The 26,501-nt window shown below is 43.2% G+C and overlaps 1 protein-coding gene across 1 annotated transcript; it reads left to right on the plus strand.

Moving 5' to 3' along the window:
- Positions 1-11,571: 11,571 nt before the first annotated feature.
- Positions 11,572-12,519, plus strand: LOC138357312 (Golgi-associated RAB2 interactor protein 5B-like). The gene has a single exon (XM_069314003.1). The coding sequence runs from the start codon at positions 11,572-11,574 to the stop codon at positions 12,517-12,519; it is 948 nt and encodes a 315-aa protein (XP_069170104.1).
- Positions 12,520-26,501: the final 13,982 nt, after the last annotated feature.

A 26,501-nucleotide genomic window follows, 5' to 3' on the forward strand; every position in this document is an offset into this window, starting at 1 on the left:
GGTCTTCAGGCGCAGAGTTTCAGGCCCGGCGTAGGAACCTATTTTGTAGGTGATAACATAGTTAGATCCACATTAGTGTGTGTTGATACGACAATCAGAAAGATCAAACACTACAACACTTACCCAGGTTACAACACATGAAAAGTTGTGATTATAACTGATTATAATAACTGTCGGATCTAGTAAAGACTTCTCTATGCATGCTGGCAGCTCTAAAGACCTCAGGATGCAGTATTATACACCAATTACAGCATTAAATCACTGATAACCTGGGGCCAGATTCACGAAAGCACTTACGAACGTGTACATCTTTCCTGAATCTTTGACGGCTTTGGTTACATTTATTAAACAGTTTACAAGCATGAAAACTTGCCAATCAACTGTTGTTATTGTTATAAACAGCCTCCTGGTGCTTCGGAGCTCATTAACTGTTTAATAATTGTAAACAAAGCCGCCAAAGATTGAGAAAAGATGGACAGGTTCGTAAGTGCTTGCGTAAATACTTCGTGAATCTGGCCCTAGGTCAACAGAAGATATCACTAATTCATTAACAACACTTGGTATTAATTGTAGAATAAGAAGACCCTAATTGCTCGACAGTAAGGATGGAACTGGTGATACCATCTTACAGTATGTCTAATCTCGTTGGCTTATTCTCTCATTGAACTCTCTAAGGTTTGTCAAGCATGGCTTCCCTTCCTCGAATTAATTAATTTTGAAGTGTTTTCGACGCGTTAATATATTCTCTAACACTTAATATCCTTAACAAGTATTTCATACTGTTTTAAAATAAGTTTTTCTATGAATATTTTCATGATTCTATATACGTTTGACTTGTGACTACATAGCTATTGGTACTAAATAGCAACTATATGTGCGCTTGGCATGTTGAATATATACATACACACACACATACATAAGGGGCACACGCTCTTGGGGGGACAGGTGGAAATTGAGTGCCCAAATGAGCCATACACACATTAAAAAGAATTTTTCCAGTCATAGTAGACAAGTGGAATGCATTAGGCAGTGATGTGGTGGAGGCTGATTCCATACACAGTCTCAAATGCGGATATGACAGAGCCCAATAGGCTCAGGAACCTGTACATTAGTTGATTGACTGTTGAGAGGCGGGACCAAAGAGCCAGAGCTCAACCCCCGCAAGCACAACTAGGTACGTACACACATGGATGTGTCTTTTAATCAAATCAATAATATCAATGTTTTCTAACATTCAAGAAAATAAAACACACATGACATGAGTGATTGGAATTCCATACCATGAAACTATAGCCCTCTTACCCCTTTCTTTATAAACAATAAATAAAATTTTGACCCATTTTAGAAATAAAGAAAAGACCTCTCCCTTTCATCTCTCTCTCTAAGCCTTCCATACACGCCAACACATAATTAAAACAGATTTTCCTTTCTGTTTTTAAAAGCAAAAAATCTATTAGATCCTTTTTGCTTTTATCGAAAATATCAATACCAATTTTCCAGTAATTGGGTAGAAGGGTAACCTTTTCATGTCTTGAAATCAATGAATGTTTTTCATCCTGTGTGTCGCGTAGCGATGTCGTTATAAGTCGTAAAAAATGACACGACATGAGGATTTTTCCAGCCCCTACAACCAGCACATTTCACAGGTAAATCATGTTTGCATAAATACAAATAAAATCCCTTTTTTCACAACTAGTTGCAGGTTAATAATTGATTTTTGTATTTTTTTAATTTTCAAGTTAATGCAGAACCAAATCACCCATTAACCTTGAGGTTACCTTGAGGTGCTTCCGGGGCTTAGCGTCCCCGCGGCCCGGTCGTCGACCAGGCCTCCTGGTTGCTGGACTGATCAACCAGGCTGTTGGACGCGGCTGCTCGCAGCCTGACGTATGAGTCACAGCCTGGTTGATCAGGTATCCTTTGGTATTAAGCATACATTTATAACCAATTTTTTCTGGTATTCGCTACTCACTGTTAATTTGAACTTTATTTATTTATTTATGCATATACAAGAAGGTACATTGGGAATGTGAGGACACATAACATGGGAATTACAGTCTTGTAAAGCCACTAGTACGCGCAGCGTTTAGGGTAGGTCCTTAATCTAAGAAAATTTTAAGTAGGTAAATACTTGCAAAATTTATAGACAAAAAAAATAACAGTTACATGGAATGAAAAAAAGAAGATGAGAGAAAATTGTAGGTACAGTATATTAAAGCACATAGGTAGCTAAGTAACTTCGCTACAAACCAACTAATTTAAAGGAAATACATCTCAAATTGGCAGGGAATGGAACAATACGACTTAGCTGGACACTGGGTACAGGCTAGAAACTTCCTTCACAAAGCTATATCTTGTTAATCAGCAATTTAAATGCAATTAAAATCAGATCCCTTTTACATGATCGGTGTTTTAAAAGTGAATCTGTTGACACTGTAGAGATCAGAGGCATTACTAATGTCTAGAAATTAAAATTTGATTTACTTTTCAAGTCTCGTATTTAATAGTGAATACTTTATTGATTCTCATTCTTTCCTAATCCCCAAAATATTCATCAAATAGTCATTATTAGATGAATTTATAGCGAATCATTTGTTGAGTCTCATCTTTTATAACATGTAATGCTTTATATCTACAAATATATATCTTCAGCAAGTTCCTATATATAGATTTTATGAATAAAATTATCGACTTTTATTATTTGTATGTAAATTACTATCATTCGATTATATATTCAGCATCGAGTGATAATTGGCCTTGCTATATTTATCTTAAAAAACATAATTATAAGTACGTGATATTTAAAGGTCTTTGTTAAACTTAATAATGTATTTAAATAGTTTTTAAGGCTACATGAATTATAAATGTACAATTTATGAATAAAGCGTTCGGTCAGGTTAGGTAGGGTTGGTTAGGTTAGGTAGGGTTGGTTAGGTTCGGTCATATATCGACGTTAATTTTAACTCCAATAAAAAAAATTGACCTCATACATAATGAAATGGGTAGCTTTATCATTTCGTAAGAAAAAAATTAGAGAAAATATATTAATTCAGGAAAACTTGGCTTATTAGGCAAATTGGGCCATGCATAGTAGGCTGAGAAGTGCGTTCTGGCTACTAGGTACGACATATATATATAATATTATATATATATATATATATATATATATATATATATATATATATATATACACACAGACAAAGCAATAAGCACCAAATTTCTAGTTGCAAACTTAGTTGCAACTCTGAGTGATGAAGGAGCAATACAGGACCCTGCAACAGCGTCCTACCACACAAAGTTTTTGGCTGAAAGTTAACAAATTTCGCCACAATTCAACGAAGACTTGTGCAACACCCCCCCTCCCCCCCCGCCACACACACACACGACAAAATGTTCTGAAATGTGGCTGCTCGACTCTAATCCAACTCAATGCAAGGTAATGAGAGTGAGGAAAAGAGTAGTTGAAACCAACAGAAAAATACACAATGAGGGAAAAAGACAGATTCTGGATTTTGAAACTAAATTAAAATGACAATTCAATATATATCAAGAGATCCTCAATATATTTTTCTCATATCGATTCAAAGATATGACTAAATTCTTGCCAAATTACCGGATTAAAATTCCCAAGAGCATTTTTAGCTCTATTGTTACTAAGTTTAGCGTTTATTTCCCTATGCTCTTAAATAAGTGTCATATCTCCATATCTTGAGGTTATCTTGAGATGATTTTGGGGCTTTAGTGTCCCCACGGCCCGGTCCTCAACCAGGCCTCCACCCCCAGGAAGCAGTCCGTAACAGCTGACTAACACCCAGGTATCTATTTTACTGCTAGGCAACAGGGGCATAGGGTGAAAGAAACTCTGCCCATTGTTTCTCGCCGGCGCCTGGGATCGAACCCAGGACCACAGGATCACAAGTCCAGCGTGCTGTCCGCTCGGCCGACCGGCTCCCAAAGAACGATCTAGAAGTAGATTTATTTGATTTTGATTCACACTTTTATTTTATTCAAATATCACCAGGATTTAGCCTTGTCTAGCTCCCAGGTACCTATTTACTGTTATGTAAATAGGGTCATCGGGTGCAAGAAACTCTACCCATTTACTGCTCGACTCCTGGACGATGGTCGCTCAGCCGTGAGACACCCCGCCCCCCTTGTGTATTCATCTAGTTGTGCTTGCTTAATTTTGCTTGAAGGGGTTAAGCCTCGGCTATTTGTTGACCAGACCACACACTAGGAAGTGAAGGGACGACGACGTTTCGGTCCGTCCTGGACCATTTTCTTGGCCCGATTATGAAAGGTCACAAGCGACTTGGTCTCACCCCTCACTGTAACTCTCTGCTTCCTATTGCTTAGGTACTCCTTTATCCACTGGAGCGCCCTACCAGTTACTCCTGCCTGTTTCTCCACCTTATGCATCAGCCTTTTATGGGGTACTGTGTCAAAGGCTTTTCGACTGTCCAAAAAAATGCAGTCCGCCCAGCCCTCTCTTGCTTAATCTTTGTCACCTGATCGTAGAATTCTATTAAGCCAGTAAGGCAAGAGTGTAAGATGGGTGTGTACTCACCTAATTGTAGTCACCTAATTGTGCTAGCGGGGGGGTTGAGCTCTGGCTCTTTGGTCCCGCCTTTCAACCGTCAATCAACAGGTGTACAGGTTCCTGAGCCTATTGGGCTCTATCATATCTACACTTGAAACTGTGTATGGAGTCAGCCTCCACCACATCACTGCCTAATGCATTCCATTTGTTAACTACTCTGACACTGTGTGTGTGTGTGTGTGTGTGTGCGTGCGTGCGTGCGTGCGTGCGTGCGTGTGTGTGTGTGTGTGTTTTCAACATAAATAATCCAGGAGAACGGAGAGCTGCACAGCAAAACACTCTGCAGTTCTCTTCAGAGGTGAAGCACTCTTGTAATGGACACATTTACCAAGAAAACCGGCAATTTCCATCCATCCTCTCCCACTCAACCGCCCCCCCCCCCCACTACCTCCCCCCCATTCTCCCTCTCTCACCTCCCCCCCCCCCCCCTCCCTCTCCCTCTCTCTCTGTGACCATGAAGCAATCACGCTTGCAGACCAAAACAGAATTCCACCCCAGTCCTCATCTTGTTTAAGCTCTCTCACTTCACAAATACCATTGCAGTAAACATTACCAGATCCAACATATGAAGGTCATGGAGCGCAATACCACCCACGGGCGAAACCTCAGATAAAAACACGAATAGTTTAATAATCACAAAAGCTTTGGATTGATTGGCTAGATTAATGCAGGCGATGAGTCACAATAACGTGGCTGATGTTGACCAGACCACACACTAGAAGGTGAAGGGACGACGACGTTTCGGTCCGTCCTGGACCATTCTCAAGTCGATTGTCTTGAGCAAGATTAATACATCTCGGAACTGTGGTAGTGGATCACGCTTGGAAAGGTGACCGTTTGAACAAGCAAACATTTCCACCCGTCTGAGACAAGCTCAAGAAATTGCTTCGAATATATGGAATCAACTCTTTTTAAAGAAAAAAACAAATAAAACTTAAATAAACTTAAAATAAACTTATATAAATAAATAAATAAAATTAAATAAATAAAACTTAAAATAAAGCCCCAAGACTGGGTCATTGTAAAATGAATAACTGCCGGAGATGGGTCTCAGTTCACTAGGAAAAAGAAAGGAACCTGAAGAGACATGATCACGACATATTAGATTCTTCGAGGCACTGCCGAATTGTACATAAACGAAATATTTAGCACCTACAAAGGGAAGGGAATTGTCAGGGGCAATTACGACAATAAACCACTGGAATGGGATCAGGATTAAGATCAGGGATGGAACGAGGGAAAGGAATGGTGAAAGAAAGGAAGAGAAAGCATGGATACAAACTAAAAATCCCGGATTAAGCATAAGGAAGCAAAGAGGAACAAAGCAACATCTTCAAGGAACGACTGGTCAACACATTGAATAAGATAAACACGAAGAAACTGAACTTCGCACCACACACAATTTCTTGTGTACAAATAGCGAGAGGATCTGAAGTCAAAACACGTTCCAGACGACAGAAAGTTGGAGCTCAAGAGCTGATATTCGCTGTACAAGCAAAGGTAGTTGAACATTTAGATGTTCATGCTCCCAAAGGCACGAAATGTGGCAGGACACAACAGAACAATGGAACAGAACAATGGAACAGAACAATGGAACAACAGAACAATGGAACAGAACAATGGAACAACAGAACAATGAAACAGAACAATAGAACAACAGAACGCCCATACACAAGGGAACCCGTTCTCGCACTTGCTTACGGTCAATATTGGCTTATTTAATAAGTGCATATGTGACTATAGGATTACTTAACCTATACCGTTGATAGGTTAAGTAATAATTGTAAATAAGAAGCAATAAGATGCTTATCTTAACATACTAAGAAGGTTAGGTGAGGTCGGTGTTTTCTATGAAGCTTTTCAAGGTAAACTAAAATATTCACAATCAATTAGTATGTCACATATGCACTTATTAAATAAGCCAATATTGACTAAGCAAGTGTGAGAACGGGATGCACAAGGCGTGACAGACTCGCGACAGTGCTGTTTTTCCACAAACCTGCATCAATTCCACACCTGTGACTAATGACCACACCTGCACGCCCGCGGGCTGACAAACCTCCGTATAGCAACTGTGAAACAGATGCTCTGACACCTCCACATGTGCAGATTGCTAATTAGACCTTTCCATTACGTAAACTCATTATAACTTTCGGATCATTGCAAAGAACCATATAACATCTCTCTCTCAGGATATACCGGATATATCTGGCTAACATTAGTATATCGGCTGAAAGGAAAATGGGCCATATATCAGTAAGGCTCCGCTATAGACTATATATCAGGGAATTATTCAGTCAAGTCTAGTTCCTTTCTTCCTCCTTCCCTCTTCTCTTCCTTCCTCCTTCCCTCTTCTCCTCCTCCTTCCTCCTTCCCTCTTCTCCTCCTCCTTCCTCACCATTTTCCCCTCACATGCTTTCTCTTGTTACGAGAAACTGTTTTCTCAGGTCAAAGGCGGTACCGGGCTGTGTACCAACACGTATGTGACGTGTTCCTTAATGTCAATTTCAAAGGGCAGGGAGTGACTGAGTTAATGGTAGAGAGAGAGATAGAGGGAGGGAGAGAGAGAGAGAGAGAGAGAGAGACGAGATGAGAGACGAGATGAGAGACGAGATCGAGACGAGATGAGAGATGAGAGACGAGATCGAGACGAGATGAGAGATGAGAGACGAGATAGAGACGAGATGAGAGATGAGAGAGAGAGAGAGAGAGAGACAGACAGACACAGACAGACAGACACAGACAGACAGACACAGACAGACAGACACAGACAGACAGACACAGACAGACAGACACAGACAGACAGACACAGACAGACACAGACAGACACAGACAGACAGACACAGACAGACACAGACAGACACAGACAGACACAGACAGACACAGACAGACACAGACAGACAGACAGACAGACAGACAGACAGACACACAGACAGACACAGACAGACACAGACAGACACAGACAGACACAGACAGACACAGACAGACACAGACAGACACAGACAGACACAGACAGACAGAGACAGACAGAGACAGACAGAGACAGACAGAGACAGAGAGACAGAGACAGACAGAGACAGAGACAGAGACAGAGACAGAGAGACAGAGACAGAGACAGAGAGACAGACAGAGACAGAGAGACAGACAGAGACAGAGACAGACAGAGACAGAGAGACAGACAGACAGACAGAGAGAGAGACACGAGAGAGAAGCTAAGTGACAAGGGAGACAGGATGGGGCCAGAAAAAAAATTACAAATTGATAGGATTATATTTTTCATCAGGAGTTACTTTCTTCCCATCCGTCTTTAAAGTGGCAGGGAAGAAAACACATATATCCCCTTTCTAACTTTTTACTTTATACAAGTTTCGACAATAAAATAGCCTCATACAATACGTTAACATAGTTGTATTTTCTGGCTAAGAAATATCTAGTCTCTCTCAGCGCCCCATTTGGAAAAAAACATTTCATTTTTTAACAATAAATAAATAATAAAAATGATAAATATGATTATTGAAAAAACATTTGGAAAAAACTGAAAACGATTTGTTACAAATATTACAAATTTATGTTACAAATAATTATTTTTAACATTATGTTACAAATAAAAGCTTACCATTATAAGTCTAGTACGTGCTCAGGTTATATATAATACATATATAATGCTATAATTGGCGTTTGTCTTTCCATAGGAGATATTCGGCGCCGTGGAGAAGGGGGGGACCTGCTGCATGGGTAACAGCTTCTCCTTATCAACCTACCCTGGCTTTGCGCCCTGCGCCGCTTAGCCACTGACTCCCTCGGTACAACTGTACATATTTGTAACATCAGAAGTAATACAAATTACAAATATTATTGATAGTACAATTTAATACTTTATTACACCCTATAATTCGAATGATAAACAGTAAATTAAGATAAGTACCAACAGCCACTGCACAAAGGATTAAATGATGCGTTTAACAGGATTTAAATATGATAACAGGATTTAAATATGATAACAAGGCCATTTCACTGCAATTTCACAGTCAGCTTTGGCGGAATTCTTTTCCCACATCTTATCAGTAAGAGATTAACACTAGATGATCAGGCATCGGATTAATCCCCTGATGAGATGATCAGGCATCGGATTAATCCCCTGATGAGATGATCAGGCATCGGATTAATCCCCTGATGAGATGATGATCAGGCCATCGGATTAATCACCTCTGATGAGATCAACATCGCGATATCTTAATTATGTCGCGGTGGTTTTTCTCTTCTTATAGACGTCAGAGTACTTCACCTGTGGGTGGAGTAGTGACATCAAGTTACTTCACACAGGTGAGTATAGAAGCATTTAAATTCTTAATTCTGTTAGCAGGCTTTAGGCATAGCCTCCGCATAGCTCTTAATAAGGCTTGGGCCAGATTCACGAAGCAGTTACGCAAGCACTTACGAACCTGGGGCCAGATTCACGAAGCAGTTACGCAAGCACTTACGAACGTGTACATCTTTCCTCAGTCTTTGACAGCTTTGGTTACATTTATTAAACAGTTTACAAGCATGAAAACTTGCCAATCAACTGTTGTTATTGTTATAAACAGCCTCCTGGTGCTTCGGAGCTCATTAACTGTTTAATAATTGTAAACAAAGCCGCCAAAGATTGAGAAAAGATGGACAGGTTCGTAAATGCTTGCGTAACTGCTTCGTGAATCTGGCCCCAGGTTCGTAAGTGCTTGCGTAACTTCTTCGTGAATCTAGCCCCTTGTTTCTAGTCATTCCAGGAACAAAATTAGCCAATTGGTGAAGAAAAATGTCCCAAATTACCGATTAGCGAACATGGACGAACATGGTATTGGTGCCTAGTCAATCCTCCCTGATCAGGGCTCGAAGCCAGAGCAAAGCACAAACGGGACGAGGCTACACCACTGCGCCACGAATGAAGATTTAGGCTTCCAGTGCAAATATTGCAACAAGATCTATAAGCAACTATATCTATTGCTTATAGTTGCCGTTCCAAGCAACAGCCTGGTGGACCAACCAGGTATCAAGCCTGGCCTCGGGCCGGGCTTGGGGAGTAGAAGAACTCCCAGAACCCCATCAAGCAGGTATATGTGGGCCTGCGGGCCGCTCCAAGCAACAGCCTGGTGGGCCAAACTCTCACAAGTCAAGCCTGGCCTCGGGCCGGGCTTGGGCAGAAGAAGAACTCCCAGAACCCCATCAAGCAGGTATATGTGGGCCTGCGGGCCGCTCCAAGCAACAGCCTGGTGGACCAAACTCTAACAAGTCAAGCCTGGCCTCGGGCCGGGCTTGGGCAGTAGAACAACTCCCAGAACCCCATCAAGCAGGTATATGTGGGCCTGCGGGCCGCTCCAAGCAACAGCCTGGTGGACCAAACTCTCACAAGTCAAGCCTGGCCTCGGGCCGGGCTTGGGCAGAAGAAGAACTCCCAGAACCCCATCAAGCAGGTATATGTGGGCCTGCGGGCTGCTCCAAGCAACATCCTGGTGGACCAAACTCTCACAAGTCAAGCCTGGCCTCGGGCCGGGCTTGGGCAGTAGAACAACTCCCAGAACCCCATCAAGCAGGTATATGTGGGCCTGCGGGCCGCTCCAAGCAACAGCCTGGTGGATCAACCAGGTATCAACCTGGCCTCGGGCCGGGCTTGGGGAGTAGAAGAACTCCCAGAACCCCATCAAGCAGGTATATGTGGGCCTGCGGGCCGCTCCAAGCAACAGCCTGGTGGATCAACCAGGTATCAACCTGGCCTCGGGCCGGGCTTGGGGAGTAGAACAACTCCCAGAACCCCATTAACCAGGAATCAACCAGGTATCTATCAACAACCTATTCCTGCCTCTATCAACCAGCGTGTGATATCAACTAGAACCGATATCAATAAAGCAGGAAATGGCAAAACACCCTCTTCATATGAATTGCAATTTTGAGTGAATTGCACTGACCTCTTGAACCAAAATATGATTACAAATATGAATGTTGGTAGTTTTAACTGTCACACTTAATGCTCAATTGAATGCTGTTGCATGTCAAAGGCAGATGATCAGGGAGCGTGATCAATTGCAACATTTAATCACTAATTAATCATTATTCAAAATGATTTGAAAAGGTGAAAAAATGCTAAATAGATAACATCGATTATTTGCAAAACTACTGCAATAATTTGTGATCTATTTTGAGGTTATCTTGAGATGATTTCGGGGTTTAGCGTCCCCGCGGCCCGGTCCTCGATCATGCCTCCTTTTTTTTTACACCCCCCCCCCCCCCAGGAAGCAGCCCGTAGCAGCTGTTTAACTCTAAGGTATCTATTTACTGCTAGGTGAACAGATGCATCAGGGTGAAAAACTCTGCCTTGCAACGAGGCGATTAGACGCGATGCAACATGGCTCTTTAGTGCGCTTCCTGCGTCGCACTGACCTATTTATAGAGTTTATGCGTCACATTAACCTGTTTATAGAGCTCCATGCGGCATATTGACCTGTTTATAGAGCTCCATGCGTCATATTGACCTGTTTATAGAGCTCCATGCGTCATATTGACCTGTTTATAGAGCTCCATGCGTCACACAGACCTGTTTATAGAGCTCCATGCGTCACACAGACCTGTTTATAGAGCTCCATGCGTCACACAGACCTGTTTATAGAGCTTCATGCGTCACATTAACCTGTTTAGAGCTTCATGCGTCACACTAACCTGTTTAGAGAGCTCCATGCGTCACATTAACCTGTTTATAGAGCTTCATGCGTCACACTAACCTGTTTATAGAGCACCATGCTCTATAATTTCTCACATAGAGGTCTCGCAACTCACACAGTGCGCATAGAGTACAGCTTCACGCTGGGTTTAATGCGTGACCCAAAACACTGTTTATTCATGCGGCTTCACGCATTTGATTGACTCTGATTTCCTCGAACATGCCGGCTTGGTGCCTGGTCTTTGAGTAGATGAACAACCACGAGAGAGAGGCAGAGATCATGGTGGTGTCGCCAGCGGTCCTCGGCTGTCGCCAGCGGTCCTCAGCTGTCGCCAGCGGTCCTCAGCTGTCGCCAGCGGTCCTCAGCTGTCGCCAGCGGTCCTCAGCTGTTCCCAGCGGTCCTCAGCTGTCGCCAGCGGTCCTCAGCTGTCGCCAGCGGTCCTCAGCTGTCGCCAGCGGTCCTCAGCTGTTCCCAGCGGTCCTCAGCTGTCGCCAGCGGTCCTCAGCTGTTCCCAGCGGTCCTCAGCTGTCGCCAGCGGTCCTCAGCTGTCGCCAGCGGTCCTCAGCTGTCGCCAGCGGTCCTCAGCTGTTCCCAGCGGTCCTCAGCTGTCGCCAGCGGTCCTCAGCTGTTCCCAGCGGTCCTCAGCTGTCGCCAGCGGTCCTCAGCTGTTCCCAGCGGTCCTCAGCTGTTCCCAGCGGTCCTCAGCTGTTCCCAGCGGTCCTCAGCTGTTCCCAGCGGTCCTCAGCTGTTCCCAGCGGTCCTCAGCTGTCGCCAGCGGTCCTCAGCTGTCGCCAGCGGTCCTCAGCTGTCGCCAGCGGTCCTCAGCTGTCGCCAGCGGTCCTCAGCTGTCGCCAGCGGTCCTCAGCTGTCGCCAGCGGTCCTCAGCTGTTCCCAGCGGTCCTCAGCTGTCGCCAGCGGTCCTCAGCTGTCGCCAGCGGTCCTCAGCTGTCGCCAGCGGTCCTCAGCTGTCGCCAGCGGTCCTCAGCTGTTCCCAGCGGTCCTCAGCTGTCGCCAGCGGTCCTCAGCTGTTCCCAGCGGTCCTCAGCTGTCGCCAGCGGTCCTCAGCTGTTCCCAGCGGTCCTCAGCTGTCGCCAGCGGTCCTCAGCTGTTCCCAGCGGTCCTCAGCTGTCGCCAGCGGTCCTCAGCTGTTCCCAGCGGTCCTCAGCTTCACAGGTTAAACAAAGCCCAAACACTTCACAACCTTCAGGAGAACAGAGACCAACTTAAGCGTCAGCGTTGTGAAGAAGTTGTAACACACAGCAAAACTTGTGTCGACTCCATCAGTAAACTTGGCTGTGATGTCTGGCCATCTGCATCCAAGTGACCGGTAATGCCAGAGAGGACGCGCCTGTGTGTTAGTGCCTATTTGTGCTTGCAGGATCGAGCTATTAGCTCTTGGACTCCGCCTTTCTAACCAAGCTATTTTCCCTCTATTTTTTGTTCTCTAATTATATCTCTTTCTAACACACACACACACACATCCACATTCGGGATCCAAGAGTCAATGTTCGATCCTGCAGACGCAAGTAGGTGAGTACACACACACACACACACACACACACACAGAGGAAGCAGCCCGTGGCAGCTGTTTAACTCCCAGGTACCTATTTACTGCTAGATGAACAGGCGCATTAGGATGAAAGAAACAGAGGCGTGTACACTCAGTTAAGCATGCGGGACTTGAGCTTAGGCTCTTGGGTCCCGCTTCTCAACTGTCAGTCAACAGGTGTGCGTGGGGGGGGGGGGAGGGGGGCTGAATCTACATTTCTCTTCCCAACTGTCTTAATCACCTCAACAACAAGCCTCTAATGAGGCTTTTGAGGCATCTTAGGTGTCCGTCGCCTTCCTTATAAACATCTTTTTCTCACACAATGACTATATAATATATATATGTGGGAGAGGTCACATGGTATGTAGAAGTGAGCACATGGTATGAGCTCTCTACCTCATGGTTCGAAACTGCTTCTGTGGCCAGCACTCAGAGGCGCTGTGGACTCGACATCAGTCTAAAACAATAACTCTCTCTTTCTTTCCCCTCGCCTCCATTTCACTTTCAGGCTTTGTAGTGAAAATTTCGATATCAATTCACTAAAGTGTAAACGCTATCTTCACAGGCAGTAAAAAAAAATTCTCGATTTTCATCAACTCCAATCTCTTCAAGTCCAGCAAAATTATGATATTTACACTCCTCTGGACGAAATGTTTTTAATTCAAGTTTGAAAAAGACTCATTTCGTGCCATTGGTTCGAGAGAAGCTCTTTGATGGCCTTTCCGACCATGAGGGGACTGAAAGTGGGGTTAAATCCCCCATATTGTTGTGTAAACAATATGGGGGATTTAATACATCGGTTTTCTTACGGAACTCCTCAATCCATTAAAAATGCTGTTTGTGCACTAATATATCCCCATGTCGTTAATGTTACCTATCCATCGGCTTCGATAGGATAGATGGGATGATTGGGGCTAGAGGCCCGTAAGAGAGAGAGAGATAGAGAGAGAGAGAGAGAGAGAGAGAGAGAGAGAGAGAGAGAGAGAGAGAGAGAGAGAGAGGCAGAGACACAGGCAGAGAGAGAGAGACACACAGACAGAGAGAGAGAGAGACACACAGGCAGAGAGAGAGAGACACACAGACAGAGAGAGAGAGAGACACACAGGCAGAGAGAGAGACACAGGCAGAGAGAGAGACACAGGCAGAGAGAGAGACACAGGCAGAGAGACAGACACACACAGGCAGAGAGAGAGAGAGAGACAGAGGCACCAAGATTCAGTGAATCTTGGCATTCACTTACAATAGCCGCATTCTAGGTTTGCATAGTGACACCTCCGACGCCCTTCAATGTTGCAAACAGTTGCAAAAAGTAATTAAACCCAACTACCCCAAACATGTTCTCTTAAAAAAGTAGATGCTCGTTAACTCAAGTCATCCCCACCACATGAAAACAGTTAATTAACCAGTTAACTCCTTACAGTTAATTGTAAATAACTAATAATTAACCCACACAGTTAATTGGGCTTCAGATCTTTCATGACGAATTTTGGAACACTAATATCATTAAAACTAAACCCCAGTCTTAGTAAAAACAAAAGATTGTGTGTATAACAAGTGTATAATGTGTGTATAACACATTATACACAGAAAATGTGTATAACTAATTATTAAGACTGTGTGGTTTACCTGTTTCAAAGGTGATTAAGATACAATTACATTCTGACTTTCAGCTTGGCCACGAAATCATTCTGAAGACGAAGTAACAGTCAGTTGCAGGTGACTGACACACAGACCGAAGCGAAGTGAATTCTCTTGTCAAAGGCAACAAGAATTATACATCACTTTATGATTTAACCGAAAGGTAACAAAACTCTCTAACTTTGACAGGAACAATTAAGCTGGTGCTAGGTGCAGGGGAGAGAGGGAGAGAGAGGGAGAGAGAGAGAGAGAGAGAGAGAGAGAGAGAGAGAGGGAGAGGGAGAGGGAGAGAGAGAGAGAGAGAGAGAGAGAGAGGGAGAGGGAGAGGGAGAGGGAGAGGGAGAGGGAGAGGGAGAGGGAGAGAGAGAGAGAGGGAGAGGGAGAGGGAGAGGGAGAGAGGGAGAGGGAGAGAGAGAGAGAGAGAGAGAGAGAGAGAGAGAGAGAGAGAGAGAGAGAGAGAGAGAGAGAGGGAGAGGGAGAGGGAGAGAGGGAGAGAGGGAGAGAGGGAGAGAGAGAGAGAATATCAGACATACAGATCAAGACGTGTAGAAGAAGACGTCTAACGACCGAAACGTCTAACGACCGAAACGTCTAACGACCGAAACGTCTAACGACCGAAACGTCTAACGACCGAAACGTCTAACGACCGAAACGTCTAACGACCGAAACTAACGACCGAAACTAACGACCGAAACTAACGACCGAAACTAACGACCGAAACTAACGACCGAAACTAACGAAACAAACAACTAACGTCTCCTAGTCCCCCCCTTCCCTGTCTCCTAGTCCCCCCCCTTCCCTGTCTCCTAGTCCCCCCCCCTTCCCTGTCTCCTAGTCCCCCCCCCTTCCCTGTCTCCTACTCCCCCCCCTTCCCTGTCTCCTAGTCCCCCCCCTTCCCTGTCTCCTAGTCCCCCCCCCCTTCCCTGTCTCCTAGTCATCCCCCCTTCCCTGTCTCCTAGTCCCCCCCTTCCCTGTCTCCTAGTCCCCCCCCCCTTCCCTGTCTCCTAGTCCCCCCCCCCTTCCCTGTCTCCTAGTCCCCCCCTTCCCTGTCTCCTAGTCCCCCCCTTCCCTGTCTCCTAGTCCCCCCCCCCCCCACGTCTCCAAGTTTCGGGCTAAAAGTTTCAAAAGTTGTCACAGTAACGAGGTGGTTGTACCGTCGAGGCCTCTGAAGGAGTAGTAAGAATGAAGTGAAAGAAACAAGGGAATAAATGAGAAAAAAATAAGAAACAGGGAGAAAATGGAGTAGGCGAAGGGTGAAAAAATGAAAAAATAGAGAAAAAGGAATAGAAGAACGAGAAAGAAGAGCGACTTGTAAAGTAGGTGAAAAAGAAGGCAAAGGAAAGGCCAACAAGTAGACCAAGGAATGAAGGAATGAAGCTCCTTCTCGTCCTCCTGAGGGAAAGAAGTGAAGTGTTTACCAAAGAATGAAGTACACTTGAAGCCGGACGAGACGTCTCACTTGAATGACCCGGAGTGCTGGCTAAGATTATGCTCCTTCTGCTCCGCCATTACGAGTGGGAGCCGGTCGGCCGAGCGGACAGCACGCTGGGCTTGTGATCCTGTGGTCCTGGGTTCGATCCCAGGCGCCGGCGAGAAACAATGGGCAGAGTTTCTTTCACCCTATGCCCCTGTTACCTAGCAGTAAAATAGGTACCTGGGAGTTAGTCAGCTGTCACGGGCTGCTTCCTGGGGGTGGAGGCCTGGTCGAGGACCGGGCCGCGGGGACACTAAAAAGCCCCGAAATTATCTCAAGATAACCGCAAGAGAGGTAGGGGGAAAGGGAGGGAAGGTAGAAGGGAAGGGGGGAAAGGGAAGGTAGGGGGCAAGGTAGGGAAGAAGGGAGGGAAGGTAGGGAAGAAGGGAGGGAAGGTAGGGAAGAAGGGGGGCAAGGTAGGGAAGAAGGGAGGGAAGGTAGGGAAGAAGGGAGGGAAGGTAGGGAAGGGTAGGCAAGCCAGAGATCGAGATACCGATAGCAAGCGTGACTCCTGCCAGTAAATCTAGCCAGTATTTACCAGAGGCTAAAACACATTTTACCCTCAACGATTTTGGTACTTAAAGCCGAGGTTTCGGTCGCGTTGTTTCGCTCTCTCTTCTCCCGAAGGTCAATTCTGGAGGATGAAGAAGTGAAGGTAAGATGAGGAAAGAATGAGAAATATGAGTTTCTTTGTCGTTCTTGTTACTCATATTTTCTATATTCTTCAAGAGTCGTCGTGTGCTTAAAGGTGTGAAAGTGAATACAGAACACTGTAAAACCGGAGGAAATGATAGCAGAACACTGTAAAACCGGGAGGAAATGATAGCAGAACACTGTAAAACCGGGAGGAAATGATAGCAGAACACTGTAAAACCGGGAGGAAATGATAGCAGAACACTGTTTACCGGGAGGAAATGATAGCAGAACACTGTAAAACCGGAGGAAATGATAGCAGAACACTGTAAAACAGGAGGAAATGATAGCAGAACACTGTAAAACAGGAGGAAATGATAGCAGAACACTGTAAAACCGGGAGGAAATGATAGCAGAACACTGTAAAACCGGGAGGAAATGATAGCAGAACACTGTAAAACCGGGAGGAAATGATAGCAGAACACTGTAAAACCGGGAGGAAATGATAGCAGAACACTGTAAAACGGGAGAAAATGATAGCAGAACACTGTTTACCGGGAGGAAATGATAGCAGAACACTGTAAAACCGGGAGGAAATGATAGCAGAACACTGTAAAACCGGGAGGAAATGATAGCAGAACACTGTTTACCGGGAGGAAATGATAGCAGAACACTGTAAAACCGGAGGAAATGATAGCAGAACACTGTAAAACAGGAGGAAATGATAGCAGAACACTGTAAAACAGGAGGAAATGATAGCAGAACACTGTAAAACCGGGAGGAAATGATAGCAGAACACTGTTTACCGGGAGGAAATGATAGCAGAACACTGTAAAACCGGAGGAAATGATAGCAGAACACTGTAAAACAGGAGGAAATGATAGCAGAACACGGTAAAACGGAAAAAAATGATAGCAGAACACTGTAACAGGAGAAAATGATAGCAGAACACTGTAACAGGAGAAAATGATAGCAGAACACTGTAACAGGAGAAAATGATAGCAGAACACTGTAACAGGAGAAAATGATAGCAGAACACGGTAAAACAGGAGAAAATGATAGCAGAACACGGTAAAACAGGAGAAAATGATAGCAGAACACTGTAACAGGAGAAAATGATAGCAGAACACAAGAAACGGACATAAAATCACAAAATCATTCACCTTCAGTCTCTGAAGAGTCAAGTTGACATCGTCCCAAAACTTTCAAAAGGGTTCATTTGTCTCAATCTAAAATAATATTATTTCGTGACGTTAACTTATAATTGTCTCCAACTCTCGTGAAATACATTAAAACTTCACAATAATTTCTTCCAGCAATTTGCTGCCAACATCTTTCAAAACCTGTCGTAATTACCCTTTAACAACCTTGTTAAAATATCAAGTTTTCTCTTGATATTTCAAGTTCGTCATTTTGTTTTAATTGAATATTAATGATTTGTATAATTATGTTGTCGAGAGTTACTCAATGTTAAGGATAATGTTTATAGCTTTGTTTCTGCAATCCGTCCTCATACTAGGCTGGTTAAAGCAGCGGCCATCCTTTCCAGATAACCCGTCCTCACACTAGGCTAGTTACTTGGCCGTTAGGTCCATGGATGTAAATACAATCCCATAATATTGCCTAAATATTTCCTCATATACGATTTTCTTATCAAATTTAGGGGTTTTCAAGTTAATTTTGCTTAAATGGGCGTTACTTGGTAGCATGTTCCAAAAATCAACAATTTATATCAAAGTATTTACCATTTTTTTTTATCAATATATTTTCAAATTTAAGCAAATTTTCTCCAAAATTCAAGTATTAATTACACAGAGTAATTAAGAGGTTAATAATCATATTAAAAGAAATACTAATAACACCTATTACACAAAATTATGTATTATTATTATTTAGATTTTCGACAATCGAAACCGAATTTCTTGTTTTATTATACAATTTTATTAATTTCATAATTATGTTTGTCTTTAATGATCAATCAATTCAGCTATCTCCTTTCGAATTTTTTCCACTCTTTTTGATTACCGTTATCCTGTGGTCCCGGGTTCGATCCCGGGCGCCGGCGAGAAACAATGGGCAGAGTTTCTTTCACCCTGATGCACTGTTACCTAGCAGTAAATAGGTACCTGGGAGTTAGTCAGCGGTCACGGGCTGCTTCCTGAGGATAAAGGCCTGGTCGAGGACCGGGCCGCGGGGACACTAAGCCCCGAAATCATCTCAAGATAACCAATATTTAAAAAATGTTGACTAGCAATAATACAATGCCCAGAAACTGTGCCTATCTTGAGGTTATCTTGAGATGATTTCGGGGCTTTAGTGTCCCCGCGGCCAGGCCTCCACCCCCAGGAAGCAGCCCGTGACAGCTGACTTAACTCCCAGGTACCTATTTACTGCTAGGTAACAGGGGCATTCAGGGTGAAAGAAACTTTGCCCATTTGTTTCTGCCTCGTGCGGGAATCGAACCCGCGCCACAGAATTACGAGTCCTGCGCGCTATCCACCAGGCTACGAGGCCCCCCTATTGCTTGCTTTGCAACATTTTGGGCAGCGACAGCAAACGCTCTTGAAATTCATATTCCCTTTGCAATATATCCCATGTTGGAGACGAGTTGCAATATATTTCTGGGTCCAACTTCTCAGAGATTCTGCAACTCGGTGCAGTAGAGTGCTATAGTGTCCAGAAGTGTGCAACTCTCTGCAACACCTGAATTCCAGCCTTATATATTTTGATTCTATTAAATTCAGTTTCTCTTCAATTAAACGTCGCTTCTCACCCGACTTTACCTGTGAATGCTTTCAGTCAATAAGATGCTTCACTTCATTTCTGTGGTCTCTCGCTATCTATACCTTTTCCCTTTTCATCTCCATCTTGTCCATGTATGTATGTGACAGTGTCAGACCACGGAGGAAGAATTGAAACATGAATTTCTTTAAGTACTTTCGCATATTAATACATCTTCAGAAGGAAGATTCCTTCTGAAGATTAATATACGAAAGTACTTAAGGAAATTCCTGTTTCAATTCATCCTCCGTGGTCTGACACTGTCATATTTTTCATCACGTGTTAATTTTCGTGATTTACACATATGTATATATCTATGTATGTATATATATATATGTATGACTGAAAACTCACCCCCCAGAAGTGACTCGAACCAGTCCTGGGGACCATTCAGGCTAGTTCGCATATGTATGTATGTATCTATGTATGTATGCACCTATGTACTCACCTAGTTGTGCTTGCGGGGGTTGAGCTGGTGTTAAGACCGGTAATTATAATCAAATGATCTGACATACATAATTATCAAATAATTGACTTATATAAACCGTCACAAAAAGTAGGAATTAATTACATCAATTCTGCCACCGGCTGTGTTCCAAATACTGACGTTAATATTCGGTAGGCTCTTACTGTCTTTAATGATCAATCAATTCAGCTATCTCCTTTCGAATTTTTTCCACTCTTTTTGATTACCGTTATCCTGTGGTCCCGGGTTTGATCCCGGGCGCCGGCGAGAAGCAATGGGCAGAGTTTCTTTCACCCTGATGCACTGTTACCTAGCAGTAAATAGGTACCTGGGAGTTAGTCAGCGGTCACGGGCTGCTTCCTGAGGATAAAGGCCTGGTCGAGGACCGGGCCGCGGGGACACGAAGCCCCGAAATCATCTCAAGATAACCAATATTTCAAAAATGTTGACTGACTATAATACAATGCCCAGAAACTGTGCCTATCTTGATGTTATCTTGAGGTTATCTGAGGCGTTCCCTCAGGCCGTCTACGACAGGCGGAAAGTACACTTTGTTCCGTCTTTTTTTTTTTTTACCAGCCCCTAAGGGACGAAAATCCAATATTGTTCGTGGTTGTTTAAAACAGGATGGAACTTACCCCTCGAGCATCTTAGCCTGATTACACCCCCTCGAACTCTTCCCTCTCTCCCGTCTTCCTGCACACGCACACACACTGGAAGACAGAAGAGTAAGGGGAGACATGATCACAACCTACAAAATCCTCAGAGGAATCGACCGGGTAAACAAGGATAAACTATTCAACACTGGTGGGACGCGAACAAGGGGACACAGGTGGAAACTGAGTACCCACATGAGCCACAGAGACGTTAGAAGGAACTTTTTCAGTGTCAGAGTAGTTAACGGATGGAATGAATTAGGCAGTGATGTGGTGGAGGCTGACTCCATACACAGTTTTAAATGTAGATATGATAGAGCCCAATAGGCTCAGGAACCTGTACACCAGTTGATTGACAGTTGAGAGGCGGGACCAAAGAGCCAGAGCTCAACCCCCGCAAGCACAACTAGGTGAGTACACACCCACCTAGCCTCGCGGCTTTGATAGCGCTCGGGAGTCGTAATCCTTAGGGGCCCGGGTTCGATTTCCGGTTGAGGCAAAAACAAATGTGGAAAGTTTCTTTCACCCGATGCGCCTGTTCACCTAGCACTAAATAGGTACCGAGGAGTTAGTCAGCTTGTTATAGGGTTGCATCCTAGTTAGAGTCAGTAATTCGACCATGTGGGGGAATAAATATATGGAGCTATTATGTACTCTGTCTCCCGAAATAATTATTTCAGGTTCTGAATCTACAGACTATCTTCCTGTACTGAACTATATATATTATATATATATATATATATATATATATATATATATATATATATATATATATATGTTATAGTATAAGAGAGCATATATGAGTACCTTATGTTCTAATGTTATAACGTATGACGTTATTCTCAAAGTATGAGATAGGATAGCTGAGGGCAATATATGATTGTATAATTTGAAAATTACCTACAGAAAACACTCTAAATGTATATTGTGATGGGTCAGTAGCTAAGGATGGGAAGGCAGGATGTGGAGTCTTGGTCAGGGAGTACAGTGACATCGGCACTGTAGATACTGTTATTGGCCACCGCTTAACTGACAATGTTGCGTGATATCAACCCCCAGGTCTCTCTCTCTCTCTGACTCTTGAAGAATTTCATCTCCCAAATGATACCTAGTATCTGGCCTCCTGCTCCCTACGCCTATCTTCTTTACATTACATTTCCTTGGGTTAAACTCTAACAACCATTTATTCGACCATTCCTGCAGCTTGTCCAGGGGCCAGATTCACGAAAGCACTTACGCAAGCACTTACGAACGAGTACATCTTTCCTCAGTCTTTGACAGCTTTGGTTCCATTTATTAAACAGTTTACTAGCATGAAAACTTGCCAATCAACTGTTGTTATTGTTATAAACAGCCTCCTGGTGCTTCGGAGCTCATTAACTGTTTAATAATTGGAAACAAAGCCTCCAAAGATTAAGAAAAGATGAACAGGTTCGTAAGTGCTTTCGTGAATCTGGCCCCAGGTTTTCTTGAAGCCTCAAGCTGTCCTCTTCTGTCTGAATCCTTCTCATAATTTTTTATGAGAAGGATTCTTCAACGCAGGCTGAACTCCAAGGTGTATTAGCAGGATTACAGGAAGTAGTCAAATGTGGTAAAAATGCCTGTTTCTTTATAGACAGTAGAAGAGCATTGGAGATTTTAAATAGCAGACGCCCAGTATACCAGAATATTGTGATAGAGTGTAGAATGTTAAGACATTAGACAAAACTGGGTATAAAGTAAGATTCATGTGGATCCCTTCACATGTGGGAATACTGTTGAATGAGTTAGTTGATGAGATAGCGAAGAGAGCCACGGAAAAAACTCTTGTTGATGTTGTATGTCAGAAAACTTGAAAACAAATGAATACAAGAATCAAGATGATCCAAGATGATGATGAAAAAGTTAAGAGAACAGCGATGGTGGACACTTAACACACACTTAATACACTTAAGAATTATGCACTAATAAACACTAATTGGTCCTTCACTAATAGAGGAAAGTTTACTTGGAAGGATTCAATTTACATGAGATTAAGATACAAATATATCTGGCAATACGGTGTTGATGTCAGTAAAAAAGATAAGGGGCCAGATTCACGAAGCAGTTACGCAAGTACTTACGATATGATAAAATTTCTCTATCTTGCCCCCGTTTAATGCTGTATTTACGTATTGCAAATCGGTTTGTTACTCTCAAGAGTCAATTAATATTCCGTGTATCTTCATCTCCTTTGGAGCAGAGACTTCTCCTCCTCCACTCTTGGAGAGCATCTTCACAATGCACCAATAAGGGGCATCATCTCCACTCAGCATCTTCAAGTTCATCTCAGGTTGCATCTCCAAGGTCATCTCACAACACACCTTTATATGCATCTCCTCAGCATCATTGCCAAAGTCTTTCCTACTACAAACTTCAAAGGCATCGCAAGCATCAGGTCCAGCATTTTTTAAGCATCCAGATTCCTTCATTAAGCATCCTTCAAGCATCCAGATTCATTCATCCAGCATCCTCCAAGCATCCAGATTCCTTCATCCAGCATCCTTCAAGAATCCAGCATCCTTCAAGCATCCAGATTCTTCATTCAGCATCCTTCAAGAATCCAGATTCATTCATCCAGCATCCTTCAAGAATCCAGCATCATTCAAGCCTCCAGATTCATTCATCCAGCATCATTCAAGCATCCAGATTCTTCATCCAGCATCCTTCAAGAATCCAGATTCATTCATCCAGCATCCTTCAAGAATCCAGCATCATTCAAGCATCCAGATTCTTCATCCAGCATCCTCCAAGCATCCAGCATCCTCCAAGCATCCAGCATCCTTCCATTTACATCTCCGGAATCCCTCCATCCACCAGCATCAGTTTATTCCTCACACACATATACATTACTTCTCTTTCTCCTCTAATTTCTCACTCCCTTTCTCTCTCTCTCTCCTCTTCCCTCTCTGCCTCCCCTACACCATTTTTCCCTTGTAGTTCGCTTCCATGCGCTCGCTCACATTTTTTTCTGTAAATCGCCCCTTTTCATTCTTTTTGGGCTCTGTTTCAGCAATATGGGTTTTCAGTGACCTCTTTCTGTTGTCTTTTTCCTTTTATCACCCTTCCTTACTGTTGATGTATCGATTATGGTATGAAATATTTTGGATCTTACACACACAGCAGCTTAAATCACTGTGTACGTCGCCAGCGTCAGATCAACGTAATATCGTTAACGTTAAATAAACGTTATTAGTCTTACATCCACGTTACTTACCCGTATTTACCCAGGAGAGAGAGAGAGAGAGAGAGAGAGAGAGAGAGAGAGAGAGAGAGAGAGAGATATATATATATATATATATATATATATATATATATATATATATATATATATATATATATATATATATATATAATTCTATTACCTAAGAGTATGCCAAAAAATTTGTCTCGTAACCCTCCTTTCAAACCCATATAAATAATACTCGGTTTCTCCTCATGTTTTGAGAACCATCATTAAGCCATCGTTAGTAGAGCTGAGTCCTCGTTAAGTGCATGTTGTTCAGTCAGGCCTCTCGTTCCCCCCTCCCCCCCATTGGTCCATAAAACTAATTTTGTAAGGTATTAACTCAACAATTTAATTACTTTTTGGAGTATTTTCCCTGTTTTCTCTGAGTATTTTCCCCCCAATAGTTTTTTCCTAGCAATGGTAGTTCCTTCCTATTGGTTTTCTGCCTGGAGTATTTTTTCCTGGGTTATATTTCCCCCCTTAAAATATTTCCCTCAATTGTAAAATACTTCCCCCATTATAATTATTTTTTTCCCCCATATTAAATTACCCCTTACATAGAACACATTCCTGATAATATTTCATCATATTAATATTTTACCCACACTAATATATCCTCTTATAGCATTCCCTTCTAATGCATTCTATCCTAATATTTCTCCATAATAAAACTGTACACGACACCGTCATTGTCTCCAGCTGGTGGGGCCCAACCACTTGGCGTGGACGGTACAGCTACGGTCTAGCTTCATGCAGGTCGGCGTTCAATCCCCGACCGTCCACCAAATGGTTAAACACCAATTCTTCCGCCCTTCCCAGTGCTATATAGTCGTAATGGCTTGGTGCTTTCCCTCTGATAATTCCCTCCCTCCTGCTGTTGGGGTAAAAGTTAAATCTAAAATCATTCATTTTCACCTTTTCTCTACAAAAATATCTTTCCTTACTCCTCGGATGAAACGGATGCCACGGTATAGCTCTCTAATGCCTCCATTCCAAAGACCATTAAACAACAACGAGGCCATTAAACATCTCTTAACTTCAAACAGAAAACACTTTTCTCCTGGCAGCACTTGACAGATGATCTTAGAAGCTGTCAAATAATTAGTCTGTTTTACAGCGATGTTTATCACAAACTCTCTATAGATTTTTACAATCAAATTTATCACAAAGTGCCTCGACCAATTCTCTTAAAATGAGAGTGTGAATAGCACTTTTCACTCGAAAGTGCCAATATGCTCTGCTGGCAGCCCGTCCTCCATACAAAGACCCAAAAGTCCATTCCATCCACCCGCCAAACCCCCCGCTGTTTATGAATGAAAACGGTTTACACACGACTCACAACTGCTGACGTTCGAACACTTCCGGAACAAGTGGTTCACTGACGACTGGTGTTCGAACCACAACGCTATAAATGCTTCACCCACGTACTACAAATACAAATAATCGCCAACAGAACCTAAACACCTAACCAGTGTCTAAATATGTACAATATACTAATATAAAATAAATATATATTTAACAAAATTCCGGTTTTGAATGAACATCATGTTAAAATTGATGAATGCGTCTGTGGGGTCGACCGCTGGATGGAATGAACTTCATCTAAGGTCTATTTCCTTATCAGTTAAGTAGAAATAAAAATATTCTCACTTATGAACTTAACTAATGCGAATCATCTCAAGGATTAAACTCTTAGTGAAGGTACAACTAGCGAACAATTGTTACGCTAGCGACAAGTGTTGAGTAATTAGAAGTGTTCAATGACTTGTCATGACGTCAATGTTCAAATTTCAAAGTCACCTTGAAAGTGATTTCTTTGATCTCGTCTGAATCGGATTAATCACTAAGGCATTATAATCCCGAGTATAAAGCTTCATTGCCAAACTGGTTCACGAGGTGAACATCAATGACATTTTATTGGTTATATTTAATCGTTGAACACCAAACCTGTTTCTATAATCCGAATTATAGACTGAATGTATAATTAGTCGGCGAGCAAAAAATGCAATTGAATGTTCAAACAAGCGAGCCTGACATGCACGGCTTCTCCAATTAGTGGACATATCCATGTTCGAGTTGGTGTGGGACTTGTTCATTCACACTCACACTCACTCACTCTCACATACAGTAGGCTCAGGGACTCATTCACTCTCACACGTTGCTCTCCTTCTCACGCTGCGTCCTCTTGCAACTTGCCTATACCCTCTTTCTCTCTCCCTCCTCTCTCTCTCTCTCCCTCCCCCCTTCTCTCTCTCTCTCTCCCTCCCCTCTCTCTCACCCTCCTTCCCCTCTCTCTCTCTCTCTCTCCCTCCCTAACTCCCCCCCTTCTCTCTCTCCCTCCCTCCCCCTCTCTCTCCCCCCTACCTAACCCATCTCTCTCTCTCTCTCTCTCTCTCTCTCCCTCCCCCCCCCTCTCTCCCTCCCCCCCCCCCCCTCTCTCTCCCTCCCTCTCTCTCCCCTCTCTCTCTCATTTTGAATCATTACCAGAAGACAATAACAAAGAGTGCTGGGAAGACGGGACACCACGAGCGTAGCTCTCATCCTGTAATTACACTTAAGTAATTACACACACACTTAAGTATCCAACAGGTAGATTTAATTCCACTTAATTTCCTTTTGTTTACTTGTACTCCAAACTACACACTGATCCCAGTGCCTATATACACTCTCGCTTCTCAATGTAAAATAAGAAACATTTTCCAACGCTGGGACAAAAAATCAGCGTTATTTTCAATTGTTCTTTCAGAAACAATTTACGTTAAAGC

The sequence above is a fragment of the Procambarus clarkii genome, chromosome 77 (genome assembly GCF_040958095.1).
Source record: "Procambarus clarkii isolate CNS0578487 chromosome 77, FALCON_Pclarkii_2.0, whole genome shotgun sequence".
In the NCBI taxonomy this organism is placed as follows: Eukaryota; Metazoa; Arthropoda; class Malacostraca; order Decapoda; family Cambaridae; genus Procambarus; species Procambarus clarkii.

Coding starts and splice junctions, on each gene's coding strand:
- LOC138357312 (XM_069314003.1), top strand. CDS start 11,572: ATGGTGGTGTCGCCAGCGGTCCTCGGCTGTCGCCAGCGGTCCTCAGCT.